The 14,005-nt window shown below is 41.5% G+C and overlaps 1 protein-coding gene across 1 annotated transcript in view; it reads right to left on the minus strand.

The window, feature by feature from the left end:
* loxhd1a (lipoxygenase homology PLAT domains 1a) overlaps nucleotides 1–13,660 on the minus strand; it is a 33,368-nt gene extending 19,708 nt beyond the window's left edge. The window contains exons 1-14 of the mRNA XM_061747559.1: nucleotides 13,075–13,660; nucleotides 10,409–10,523; nucleotides 7,915–7,995; nucleotides 6,981–7,165; nucleotides 5,750–5,848; nucleotides 5,529–5,677; nucleotides 5,267–5,390; nucleotides 3,733–3,983; nucleotides 2,413–2,548; nucleotides 2,176–2,336; nucleotides 1,991–2,077; nucleotides 1,767–1,884; nucleotides 678–832; nucleotides 441–601 (exon numbers count right to left, since the gene is read on the minus strand). Coding sequence (XP_061603543.1) covers nucleotides 441–601; nucleotides 678–832; nucleotides 1,767–1,884; nucleotides 1,991–2,077; nucleotides 2,176–2,336; nucleotides 2,413–2,548; nucleotides 3,733–3,983; nucleotides 5,267–5,390; nucleotides 5,529–5,677; nucleotides 5,750–5,848; nucleotides 6,981–7,165; nucleotides 7,915–7,995; nucleotides 10,409–10,523; nucleotides 13,075–13,660 — 2,408 coding nt within the window. The remainder of the gene's footprint in view (nucleotides 1–440; nucleotides 602–677; nucleotides 833–1,766; nucleotides 1,885–1,990; nucleotides 2,078–2,175; nucleotides 2,337–2,412; nucleotides 2,549–3,732; nucleotides 3,984–5,266; nucleotides 5,391–5,528; nucleotides 5,678–5,749; nucleotides 5,849–6,980; nucleotides 7,166–7,914; nucleotides 7,996–10,408; nucleotides 10,524–13,074) is intronic.
* Nucleotides 13,661–14,005: the final 345 nt, after the last annotated feature.

A 14,005-nucleotide genomic window follows, 5' to 3' on the forward strand; every position in this document is an offset into this window, starting at 1 on the left:
GTTTGGAAACACAGCAGATCAGGGCTTGGATGGGTTAAGAGAATTAATACGCATGACATGGAACTATCTTTTTGGACCTTGTATTTTGCAATGAGGCACAGTAATGCTGAGCCTTCTCAAGGTGGAAGCTGAGCGATTATCCTGTGCTGTCGGGACTGTGACTTCAAACAAAACGAAAGCCAATCAGGAAGCTCTCTGAAACTGGCGCTGTTCTCCACATGAAAGTGCGTTTCCATAGGCTACCTTAATAGTACAATTTCTTTCACTTCATCACACCTCAAATTTAGGATTGCAAGACAAAACAAAACAAAATGACCAAGTGACAGCTCAAAATTTGAAAAACTTGCAAACTGAGGCACTCGCAAGTCAAGGTACCACTTCCCAAAAGTATAGGAGCAAGAAACTGCAGTATGCTTCATGTCAAAGAATAGCCGCCTTGCCTGTAACAAGGAAACTCGATGGCTAAGGACTCTGGTTGGCCTTCCTCCCTCACCATGACCTTATCGAGGAACCAACCGCAGCCCCCGCCACGGCCGTCGTGTCCGACTCGCACCCGGTGGACGCGACCCAAAGACACGGCTTCCATGAGAAACTCGTCATGCTGAAGGAAAACGTAAAGACAAAATAGCACTGATATGACCCAAACGTCACCTGTGTTTGCCATACTCGTAACTCACGTTGCCCTTTTCGAATTTGTTGACGTTGTTTTTACTCATGATCATGAGTCTCTCCCCGGTGTCGCCCAGGTCCCCGATGACATTGAGGAAGACGCTGGCATCGGTGCCGCCGCCGCTGACGTTGCCCGTGCAGATGGTGATGCGATATTTCATCACTAAGCCATAAACCAAAAAACAACAGCTTGATGATTGAAAAAAGTCATTTGTCACTGATGCTTTATTTCCACCTATCAGGTCAGTTCGGTAAGAAGTTATTACTGAGTAGTCGTACCAACCAAAAGGTGTTCAAAAGTAGTTCCATCAACAACTTTTGTTATATCACTTTTGGACACCCTTCTCTTGTTACAAAATGGTAACTTCTTAGCCAACGGACCTGATTGGGTACCCTTGACCATTTTTGTCAATGGAAACTCACATGAGAAGAGTTTCCATTTACAAATGTTATCAAGGGCACCGCTATTAGCTACCCTTACAAACTAAGCACACTTTTTTCAATGGTACCTTTGGACACCCTTCAGTTGGTACTAGTCACATACTAATCACATTGTTATGGAATCAGTAAGGTCCAGCTCAATACCCTGCAGTCTGGTGATTGGTTTATGGAGATTTATCATCTAGAGTACTTACAACCGTAGGAATAGGAAGGGAAAACATCACAAAGAGGATTACAATGAAAACAGCTGTTTGTGTTGCTTGTTTATGGGGAGGATTGATTGGATCAGTTTTACAGATTTATGTATATCAGGCATTTGTCTTTGTGGAATTCATTGGCGGGTTACATGCCGGTCGTGCCAAGCCATGGCGGAAATGAAGGTTTTGCCCTTCCAAGCCGTAACATGCTAACCGCAGCAAAACCCTCCATCCATTTTAGAAAGCGCTTAGCTGAAGTGTATCCCAGCTCACTTTGGATGAGATTCAAACCCTGAACCTCAGAACTGTGAGGCGGATGTGCTAACCACTACTTCACCGGGCTTCCTCTAATGGAAATGATTGTTGAAAGTGTGGTGTTGGACAGAATCCATCTTGGATGAAATGTTAACTTGAAACCTGCCAGTTCACATAGTTTCATACAGGGTAGTGGCTCCTCACAGAGGGCTCCGGTTGCAGGAAGCTCTCGCACAATCTCGTTGTCGTCTTCGTTGACGTCGAGCCAGCGGCCGCATTCGAAGCCGTATTTCTCCGTCGTTAGAGTCTTCAATAAACTAATCTGCAGGAAGTCACAGGCCGCAAGAATTGATGTGGCAGGCCAAATTTGGCCCCTGGGCCTTCAGTTTGTCACGTGTGCATCAGACCAAGCAGTGAAAAGCCCTCACCCTCCCTAAGTGCCAGCCGGCAAACGGATGCCTCTTCTCGTGCCAGATGCGCAGTTTTAGGAGTCGTCCAATGTCCGGCATTTCAATCTAGAAGGATTCCATACATGCGCAAAAAAATCAGACAAGCTATAAAAGTAATTTTTCAGCACTCGATGGTTTAGTGGTCTGGATAATCCAGGGATTACCATGAATTTATCAAGGCGGCCCTGTTCAAAACTGTCCGAGTTGTTTTCCAGTTTAATCTCATCCGATTTGCCGTTCTCTCCATAGATCTGCAGGAATACCTGGGCGTCGGTCCCCGCGCCCTTCACGTCCGAGGTCCAGATCCACAAGGACCACGAGTACTCTGGAGTGCAAACCAGTGAGTAAATTAACTTGTAGAACTTAGTCAGCGGGCTTGTCTATGGCCTGATGCCCCTCACTCTTCTGCTTCCTCTGCCGGAGAGAAACCATTTCGAAGAGCTCCCTCTCGATGAGTCCGTCGCCCTCGTCCTCGTCCAGCCACATCCCGCATGGAAACGTCTGCTCCACCCCCGTAAATGGACAGTATATGACAACCTAGATGAGAAACGGAAGTTTGGTGAGTCAATGTCACCTCAAAACCAAAGCAACGTGTGGCTCACAGGCCACAGACCGCTTCGAGTATATACATAATCTAGAGTCCTGTATTTGTTGTAGGAATTTACTGTAGTTGTTTTTCCACTGAAAGTTGTAAATTAAAATGCATTGATTTTTATTTTCAAAATTAATTCATCTCATCAAATAATTAAAGTTAAACATCATTTTGTTTTATTTTATTAAATATTCGGTAAATTTGTTGGTTGCAAATATTCATAGAAAAAAATATTAGTAAAATAATGTTAGAGATCAATTTTAAATTTGTTTATTTGATTAAATAATTGTTTAGTTTATTTATTTTAAATAATGCTCGAAAACTATTTGTGAAATTGTACATATAATTTAACGTTTTTGTTGTTAGATACAGTAATTTCTTTGTAAATAATACAATAGAAAATAGTAAAATAAACAATGTTACATACAGAGTACATTTAACGTCCACTTGTATGTGAGTGTTTCAGCATTGTATGTGAGCGAAAAAAAAGATCTGTAGTGTGAATGAGAGCATTTTAGTAGGGTATGTGAGCGGAAATCAGTAAAGTTGTGTGAGAGCATTTCAGTAATGTGTGTGAGTATTTCAGTAGTGATTGTGAGAGCATTTCACTTGTGTGAATGTGAGATTGGTTCACTCGTGTGAGTGTGTATGTATGAGAGCGAGAGAGGCATTCACTTTTGGTAGTGCGAGTGTATCACTTGGGCGTATGAGAGCATTTCGGTAGTGTGTGTGAGAGGATTGAACTTGTGGCTGTGAGAGACCATTATATTTGTGTGTGTGTGTGTGTGTGTGTGTGTGAGAGCATTACATGTGTAAATGAGAGAGTGTTTCGCTCGTGTGTGTGATAGCATTTCACGAACCTGAGAGTTATTCACTTGTGGTTAAGAGAGCATCTCACCTGAATGTGAGAGTGTTTTAGTAGTTAATGAGAGTTTTTCAGTAGTTCGGGTGAGTAGCAAAAGAAAAGTGTTCAGTGGTGTGCATCAGTGTTTCACATATGTTTTAGTAGCATAAGGGAGAAAAAATAAAATCTGAAAAATGTGTGAGAGCGTTTCAGTCGTGTGTGTGAGCGGCAATTGTCATTTGTGGCCCAGACGTTTTGCCACCCGCGCCCGCCCGCCCGTTGTACCTTTTCGCAGTACCAGCCGGCGCCCACGGCCCCGTTGTCGTGCCCGACGGTGACCCTGCTGAGCGGGCTGATCAGCTCGCAGATCTCCACGTTGAAGATGTCGATGAGGCCGCGCTCGAAGGCGCCGCCCTCCAGAAAGATTTTGCCGGTGTTCTTTAAGCCCTTGGAGCCGTGCATGACCATGTGGATTTTGGAGTTGGTGCCCGCGCCCCGCACATCCCCAGTCATCACTTGAACGTTGTACACGATTCCTGACAGGGAGAGGAAACCCACCAAACTTTTGTGCTCAAGGGCCACATTTGATTTCTAAAATGGACAGATGGGCCAGGTCAGAAAAAAAAATGCAAATAATTAAAAAATATGTATTGTTGTATTATTTTAAATTTTTTGCATTAACAAATGAATTAATTAAATAAAATAGATTACAATCATTAGTAATTTAATTGTAATTTATTAACCAATCATGCAATAAAATAGATACTTTCGTTAAATCACATTAAAATAATAACTAAATGTCTAGTAAATTGTATTTTTCACCCTCTTTTTTTTTTTTTTGCAAATTAAATCTCTATGGACAAATAGGTCAGGTCATGTAAAAAAAAAAACAAATTCATAATAAAATGATAATAATTTACTTTCACTTTAACATGTTATTTATAATTTATTTAACCAAACAATAATTTTTGAAAATAGGAAAATAGAAAGATAATTTTAAATTGAATTATCTATAGTAAACTTAATTATGATTATTAACTAATGATTTAATAAAATAAATAAATCATTGTCTATAATACATTGTTTATTTTACTGACGTTTTTGTTTGGAATAAATCAATTAACCGATTAGTCACTGTAAATAAAAAAAATACACGTATATGGACGGATAGGCCTTGTCGTAAAAAAGATAAAATGTGTATGTATGTAAAATATGTGAAATAGAAGCTAACTAACCATTGCATCCAATAAATTAATGTCAAATTTCCTGTAGTACAATGCTTGTTTTTTTATATATTTTATCTATCTATCTATCTATAAATTAATGTTTTCATGTTCTATAAATAAATTAACCAACTACTTAATGAAATATATAAATATATTTAATTGTAAATAGGTACATTTCACTCTTTCTTTTATTTGCATTAACACAACAAACTTATTGTTAAAAAAATAAATACTATGTAATAATACTAAATAATAAATAAATACATGTTAAATGTCTATAATAAATAATAGATCAATTGCCAATTATTTAATAGAATAAACGCATACATGATAAATGTCTGTAATAAATTATTTGTTTTACCAATAGTACTTGGTTTACAATGAATCAATTAACCAATTATTTAATGAGATGAATTAATAAAATTAATAAATAAATTTCAATAAAGGATATCATTAAATTAATACATGCATTTTAATGAAGCAATTTTAGGGGGTAAAAAGCTAAATAAAGGACTCTTGTTGATGCAAACGCTCGGGTTCAAGACTGAGCCACACTTTGCTTTCTAGGGTGTGAGGTCGGGTGGTCCGCTCACCCATTGGTTGCGGTGAGCCAACCAGCACGTCTCTCTGGATTTTGCCATCGTCTTCATCCATAGCAAACCAGCGATTGACCGGGAACTCGTACACTTCTTTATTCCCGATGTCATCAATAGCAACCTGAACAGGCAAACGGAATGAACATGAATTTCAAATGTGATGAGCAGAGTTGTAGTTATTGCGGTCGGTAACATCGGCGGTAGCAGACGGGACACCTTGTGTGGTTCAGAACTAGAACAGAAAACCACTTCCACATGCCTTATCCAGGAACCATCCAGCGGATGAACCTCTGTTGTTGTGGCCGATGGTGATCTTCCTCAGCCTTCCCAGATTGGGAGCTTCGATGGTGAACTTGTCCTCGGAGCCGCGTTCAAAGTTGTTCTTGTCGCTGTCCAGCCGCCGCTCCCCTTAAACAAATCGTAAAACACTTTGAAAGAATGAGCACCAATGTGAGAGAGTCAAGCAAAGGTGTCCCCCACCTGTGTCGCCGTGCTCTCCGAAGATGTTGAGGAAGACGTCGGCGTCTGTTCCGCTTCCCTTCATGTCGGCAGTGAGCACGCTAACTGTGTATTTATTCACTGTAATGATGACCATACAGTTGTAATAATTTAATGAGATTCAAAACAAGGGCTGTGTTTACTTGCATAAGGAGAGCTCAGACGCCATGATCAATGCATAAGCAGGCAATTTTTTTCCTCAAATTATTATTGCCCATTTGTGTAGTACACACAGTCCAAATTTGGTGGTATTCGGACAAAATCTCTGGGATGCATTTGCTTTTAAAGGACGAGTGGAAATGACCAAAATGACCCAACAATGGCCACTTAAAACTGGAATGGCTTTGTAGCTCTACTCATGGTTGACATTTCCACCAAAAGTCATGTTGCTAAGTGAAACCTTCTTTTAGTTGACTTGTTTGAGTTTGGTTTTACAGAGAGTCATCAAATTTCACGACCATACGCCACCCACACGCAATGCTGAAAACTCCAAATCCTCGCAAGTTAGCATCACCCAAATGTATTTCAAATTTGATAACAATCGGCCAAAACGTTGATGACGGGTCAGTCTTTGAAGGACCCCTGCAAATGGACAAAATGAAAAATAGTAGCTTCAAACCCAATTTTGCCAACTTCCTATATATTTTTCTATATAGAGACTATTTTTGTGGGTCTTTTCATGATAGACATGCTTACCAAATTTCATGTTGCTAAGCTTGCTAAACTGGCTTCAGGTGGCTGAATTTTCAAGTACAGTACTTATCCTGTGACGCCATGGCTCACATTATGTAACGCAGCATCGATTGCCTTACCTCACCGATCTTAATTACGAGTTTGTGCCTTCTTGCCTAATCTACACAGTGAGCAGTTTTCCAGGTTAAAAATTTAGAAGGGCAGGTGCGTTAAGACCAATTGCTGTGTCTTCATCCAAGCGTCGCCTGATTAACTCTGGGGCGCTGAGGCGTCAGATCACAGAGGATGACACGCCGACGGAATTCAATTACAATCCAACACGGCGGAGAGAGCAGAAACGTTTTGGTTTTTAACAGTCCAGAACCCACCCAAAAACTGACAACAAGGTTTTTTATGTTATTTGCATTGCCTGTGTTTAAAAACCTTTCTACTTCAATCCATTCAAGCACCAGAAGTTCTCCTTTCCTTGGAAAATTATCTCGGATTTCTGTAATGTGTGTTGTGTGTGCATTTGGCTCACATTTGGGTACGTCCATCTGGTTGAGGCTGCCCAGCAGGTCCCTAACAAACAGGTTGTCGCCTTCCTCGCGGCTCAGCCAGTTGTTGCAGGCGAAGTAGAAGCGCAGGTGAGGCCGGCTCATGTCGGTCACCACCACCCTGTCCAAAAACCAGCTGGCATTCATGCCCGTGTTGTCGTGCTCGATCCTGCATCATTAAGTCAACAGTGCAGTGATGTGAGCTTTCAGTTTGTCACATTCACTGAACAAAATCGCAGATGCGACGAAACATTACTGTTTGCATGAAAAAAAATATTTGTAAATAATTTTGTAAAATTAGGAAATCAAATTGTCTTTTTTTATTTATTTTATTCTTGTTTGTATTATTTTTTATCTTTAAATCAAAATAAAGTTGTCAAATAATCATATTTGAAGAACTTGGAGTGTAACTTGTAATGTGTTAGCTTAAGAGTTAGCTAGAAGCTAGCATGGACTAACCTTGAACCACATTTTATTTCATTTTTGACATTGTGTCAGTAAAATTATAGAAAGATGCACACTATGAATGAAATATTTGTTAAACGGCTTCGTATGACGGACTACTGGCTACGCTAAAAGACGCTAACACCCGAAAGCAAATGGGGCTTAACCTTCCCACTGCGGGATCAAATTCAGCCAAGTTTTGCACAGCTGGAAAATAACTGCGCCCTCATCCCTTTTAAGCCGCTTTTATCCTGCGTCTGTGCGCCTTTTTAGACCTCTGACTAGCAACTTTAATTCCCTCTTAAAAAACAAAACAAAACGATGTGACTGAAATACAAGAGAAATCTATGCTCGCTTTCACACATTTACTCTGTTTCATGTTTTTCTGTATTATTTTTTTTTATATATAGCAATATAAAAAAAATTGCAATGTCATGTTTTTCCAATATTGTGCAGCCCTAACTTGTACTTTACCTTAGCTTCTTGAGCGCACCCACATTGTGCGTTTTGATGCGGAACACATCCGTCTTGTTCTTTTCAAAGGCAGTCCGGCTTCTGCAAAGACCGGAGTTAGCATCGTGGCAAACAAAATCAAGAGACAGATGAGTGAAACAAGAAATGAGATTTTTGAGGACCAGTCCGGTGTCGGAATTGGAACATTTTTAAGGCTGCACCCACATTTAAAGAGAATATAGTGGAACCCCCAAAGAAACGCCAATCTGCATTGGAATAAGAACAATGTGCAGAGGTAATCCTTTGATGCTCACTAAACTTAGGTCTATTAACTTTGTGCGTATAGTCTTCTTTTCTCACGTTCTTGTTAAGGCTGCCTTCTTTCGGAATACGTGTCACCAAATGGCAAGCAAAAGCATTTCAGTCATTTGATGCTCATAATGTCTTGGGAAATTGGCTTATGTCTGGTGTTTCAAACTTCACGACTTTAGCAGTGTATTTGGTCGAAAGCTGAAATGGTTGTACAGTTCAACTTCAGAGGTTCCACTGTCTCTTTTGTCCTGAACCCACATCTCCAACATGCAGCCCACCAGCCGTGCCAAGGCTTGTATACTTAAAGTGCACGGTGTCATGTACTAAAGAATGGAAGTCTGTCCACCACACATGAATGACTGCCCTAGATCTGCCACCTGTTGTGGGGGAGGCTGATTAGGGAAAGAAGAGCAAACCCAATGCAAACTTTGGAATTCATGCAACTGGCGAGTTCCAGTGAATTTCCAAAGAGTTGCATGCTGGCCTTGACCGTATCGTGTTTTTAGTCACACAATACAGGCGCGACCTGATATAAGTACAGGTATATATGGGAGTAAGGTGAAACTCCTGGATGCGCTCGCCGTGTATGCTATTTCATCAGCTGCAGTCACACAGCATGGACACACTGAATACACGGGGCGCGCACGCGGACTCAAGGTGTGGGTGACATGGTCGCGCGTGGGCCCACAATAAATTCAGGATGTCCTATTGCGCAGCCCGGTAACCCGATCGGTCAATCAATGTGCGACTGCCTGGCGGTCAAGAAATGACATCGTGGTCTTCTTCCATTCGCCTCTGAATGAGGAAGAAGACCGGCCATGTCACTTAGTTCCGCCTTACTCCAAATACTGTATCGAAGAAAGCATCCTGTTGCTATGGCAACCAACCCTTTGCTGTCAAACGGCTTGGCTCGGGCAGCAATTTAACCCTTTATCGGGGCAAGGAAACACATATTGTAGCTTAAATCACAACTGAAGTATTAGAGTTCACAAACTATTACTAAGTTGAGTTCTGTGTTTTATGGCGCCTCATCCAACTTTGCCGCAATGCTCCGCCTACAAGTAATGACGAAAACCGAAATGCTTCACAATTTAACGTCAACCCGCACCTGTCTGGTATATTTGGATAAAATTTGGTAGCAATTGAAGAAAGTCTCTTGGACTTTGCCGTATTGGAAGGAACACGGGAAATTGCCAAAATTACCCGAAAATGTCAGGCTCAAAGCCAAATGATAGACTTCCTGTTCATTTTTACAACAAATGGTCCTTGAGACTATTTTGTGGACGTCCCGAGCAAAATTAATCTTGGGAAGTGAAACTGCCTTCAGTGTCTGAATTTTCAAAAAACATTCACGAGCTATTACTTGGTAGAGTTCTGTGTTTTATGGTGAGTCATCACATTTGCCGCCACACTTTGCCCACACTTAATGACAAAATCTGAAATTCTTCACAAATTAGCCCATCTGCCTCCTATATTTGGATAAAATTCAGTAGCAATCGGGAAAATCAATGTCTAGTTTGTTTTTAAGGACTCCCGGGAATTGTCAAAATGACCCTTAAATGGCTGTTTTACACCAATATTTATTTTTTTGTGACTTTTTTGTGCATCTACTCATGTTACACATGCCTGCCAAATTTCATGCTGCTAAAGGAAACTGGCTTCACGGGCTGAATATTCTCCAAAATTGACAGGTACAAGGTCAATACGAAATGTTTTTTTTTATTGTCTATCGTTTAACTTTGAAGTGTTTAAATGAATGCCCGATAAAGGGTTAAAGTGTGTGAAAATGGCATTTGATTAAAAACGAATAAAAGGAATGCTCTGTCATACAGTACTGAACAATAAAAGCCAACACCAGGAACATAATCATAAACAAGTCAAAGTACCTCTTTTCTGTGCTGAAAAAAAAACGAGGGGAATAGAAAATATTAATTATTTTCTTTGCATGAATCAATATAAAAAAGTTCCCTTTTGCAAATGACTGCAGGGTGGACCCTGGGACCTCAAACAGTTTGGCTAAACCCTAACCCTAAACCTAAAAACCTTACTCTAACCCTACCCCCAAATAACCTCAACCCTAACCCTAAACCCCCAACTATAGTTCGACTTCCGAGGGTCCACACAAAGTCCAGAATTTATTTGTGCAAATAACAAGACTGATGTATGCATTGCGAGTCCGAAATATAAACAATTTGCTGCTCACTTGCTGGCCAGGTGAACCTTGGGGGTAACGCCAAACTCTCCGAAAAGGGTAACGAACACGTTGGCGTCAGTCCCCGCTCCCTTGACATCACCGGTGATAGTGACCACCTCGTAGACTAGAACCAGACGAAAAACATTTCATTAAAAAGTTATGTTATGTTCAGGTTCCAGACATTCATAAGGGGTTATAATTGTTGGTTTCTTCCTTGATTAGTGACCAGGGAAACCCAAAGAAAAGACTCAAGAACCATCTCGCCGTGAGTGGAGGTGCGATTGGGCTTTCAAGAAAACAACTCAACACAACTCTCTGACCTTTGATTGCAGCAACAGCATTCAAAGTTCAGCAGGCGATTAGCGGTAGTCAACGGAAATTCAATAGCCCTGCTTTGTTACTCCGCTCCACAAGCGATTACATCAGAGCTTGTTTTGTGTAAAGTCAGAACTCTGGATGAAACTAATAAGGGATGCGTAAGGAAATGTAAAAAAAAAAAAAAAAAAAAAAGATCATAAATGGACAGTCACAGCTGAAAGATGAAATAAGGGGTGATGAATAGGTGGTTTGCTCAAATGCTGACCTTCTGGAGTTGAGTTATCGGAGTTTGGCGAGTTATCAAACATCGCTGCCATGACTATAAAATTTTTCTAAACTTAGTGTCATACAGCGGCACGGTGGCCGACTGGTTAGAGCGTCAGCCTCACAGTTCTGAGGACCCGGGTTCAATCCCCGGCCCCGCCTGTGTGGAGTTTGCATGTTCTCCCAGTGCCTGCGTGGGTTTTCTCCGGGCACTCCGGTTTCCTCCCATATCCCAAAAACATGCATTAATTGGAGACTCTAAATTGCCTGTAGGCATGACTGTGAGTGTGAATGGTTCTTTGTTTCTATGTGCCCTGCGATTAGCTGGCAAACAGTTCAGGGTGTACCCCGCCTCCATGATGACAGCTGGGATAGGCTCCAGCACGTCCGCGACCCTAGTGAGGAGAATTGGCTCAGAAAATGGATGGATGGATGGATAGTGTCATCCATATGTCTAGTACATGTGGTTGGAATTTGGTAGCAATTGGAAAACATTTCTTGGACTGGTTTGTCTTTGCAGAACCCCTGGAAATGGCCTGAATGACCCTAAAATGGCTGCTTTTCAAGGATGACTCCTGGAGACTTTGTTGTGGGTCTACTCATGGCAGATATATCTACCAAATTACACGTTGCAGAGTGAAACTGGCTTTGGGGGCTAAATTTTACAACAACAAACAAAACAAAACATTTTTGGGGAGTTACTAGGGTCTTTTTTTCTGGCGAGTCATCAAAGTTCACTTCCATTTTCCGCCCATACTTAATGATTAAACTTTTTTGCACCTTAGCGTTACCCATCCTTCTAGGATACAGTTTTCAAATTTTGTAGCAATCATACAAAAGCTCGAGAAGTTGTTCCTCTTGAAAAACCACCAAGAAAAGACCCCAAAAATGTACACTTCAAACCATAATGGCAGACTTCCTGTGTCTTTGTGTGCATGGCTTCTTGAGACTTTTTGTGACTCTACTCTTGACAGACATGCCTACCAAATTTCACATTGCTAAGTCAAACTGGTTTGAGGGACTGAATTTTTTTTCAACGCATGATCAGGTCTTAGTGATGCTCCAAGCTGGTGTTTGTCATAAGACATTCCAAAATGAACACGTGTAAAAGCCAAATCCATAACCTTAAGTCATGGTGTTTGACATTAATAGCACTGCTATGATCCGAGACTGAACTCCTGCACCTGTCTGTCCTGCAGATGCTTTTTAGCTCTAATCATGTGAGATAATTAGTGAACTTTCTGTCAGGAACAACATCAGAAAACTCTACACTGCAAGGCGTCAGCCGATATTCGAATCCAGGACCTCTCGACTGTGAGACTAATGAGAACAATTCATCGATTTTTTTTACTGTTCTTCTGTTCGGGGTTGCGGGGAAGCTTGGGTCAATCTCAGCGGGCTTTGGGTGACTACAACCTCGGTTGGTTGGCGGCTAATTGCAAGGCACACAGAGGGAAAGTCACTGAGAAGGAAACAATCCCGCGTCGGCTGCATGAAAGTCAGCCGAGTGAACTGCAACACTACCAGTGACCACAAGGAGAACCTGAGCTCCAGATTGCACAGGAGGCAAAAGTACTAACACCGTGTACTTAAGAAAAGATGCCGATCCGAAAGGCCAAAAAAAACATTTTTTTTAATCCTTTACCTAATTAAAATAGAAAAAAGTACAGACAAAAATGTGTGTGTATGTTTGTTTTTTTTCTTTCAGATTAGATATTTTTTTAACTCCAGAAGCTGTTGGTTTTTAGGCTGGCCCAAGATACAACACATTCGCCACCAAGCATTCATGCAGTCAACAGCATCTAACACTTCTCTTAAATAAGGCCACGGATGAGGACTACTGCCTCTGAATGTGTTGCATCATCCTTGTGAATGCTTCGTGGTTCACGCTCTGTCTTAAAAGTCCCAAGAGCTCAATTAATCAGTCGGAATCTTTGCCTCTCTGTATTGTTTCCGTGGTTTCATCATCCTCTCTGGTTGAAAAAAGTAAAGAGTAGAAAAGTACAGACATCTGTTTTCAATCGAATTATTTGTACTTCCCACTTACAAATTGCACTTCACCACTGCCAAAATGGACAAAGTGATACTCTCACCTTTCTTCTTGTAGTAGACATCCTCATACCCGTCAGAAGTGTCCGTGTGGTAGTTCAAGAGCTCGCTCTGATAGATTGCCGCGTAGTCCATGTGTTTGTTTTTGGACTTCTTCCCTTTTTTCTTTTTATCCTCATCACTTTCACCAGATCCCTTCTTTGGCTTCTTCTTCTTCTTCTTCTTCTTGGAATCCTCCTCCACCACGGGTTGCTCTCGCTCATTGTGGGATCTCTTCTTATTCTTGCCATCTTTGGTCTTCTTCTCAGGGTCACCTTCATCCGGATTCTCCGCAGAGGATTTCTTCTTCTTCTTCTTCTTCTTCTTCTCCTCCTTTGTCCCCTCGCTTACATCCTCTGTGGTCGGGTCGTTGTTGTTCTGCTCACCATCTTCCTCAATCTCTATCTTTTTCTTCTTTTTGTCTTTTTCACCTTTCTTGTTCCTGTTGTCAGAACGCTCGGAACTTTTCTCGCCTTTAGCTGGCTCTTTGCTGCTCCTCTTCTTCAACTCGGGCTCCCCGGTTTCCTCCACTTCCTCGTCCACCTCTTCGGTTTCTTCTAATAATCTTGAATGTTTATGTTTGGACGGCATCTTTGCTTCACGCTCCTAAGAGCTAGCCAAGGTTTCCACAGAGCTGGGGCAGTTCATTTGAACCCTGGACAGCAGGGAGGTTCAGGTTCCGTGGCCTTCGGAGCAGCCTGGACAAGCCAACTACAAACCTCGCGCAGCATTCATGAAAAATTAGTCACCTCGGCATGTGACTGATGGGAGAAAGTCGTGTGAAAAAGGAGCCTTGCACAGAGAACTTATCCTCGCTCTCCATTATTCATGGCGTCAGGATCGCTTTACAGGACAGGGATGTTTGCAAACGCCACACAGAATCGCTTGAGAAAACATTCGCACCCAGAACCACAGAAGTCAGACATGCTAACCACT

The sequence above is a fragment of the Phyllopteryx taeniolatus genome, chromosome 15, assembly GCF_024500385.1.
Source record: "Phyllopteryx taeniolatus isolate TA_2022b chromosome 15, UOR_Ptae_1.2, whole genome shotgun sequence".
Classification (NCBI taxonomy): Eukaryota; Metazoa; Chordata; class Actinopteri; order Syngnathiformes; family Syngnathidae; genus Phyllopteryx; species Phyllopteryx taeniolatus.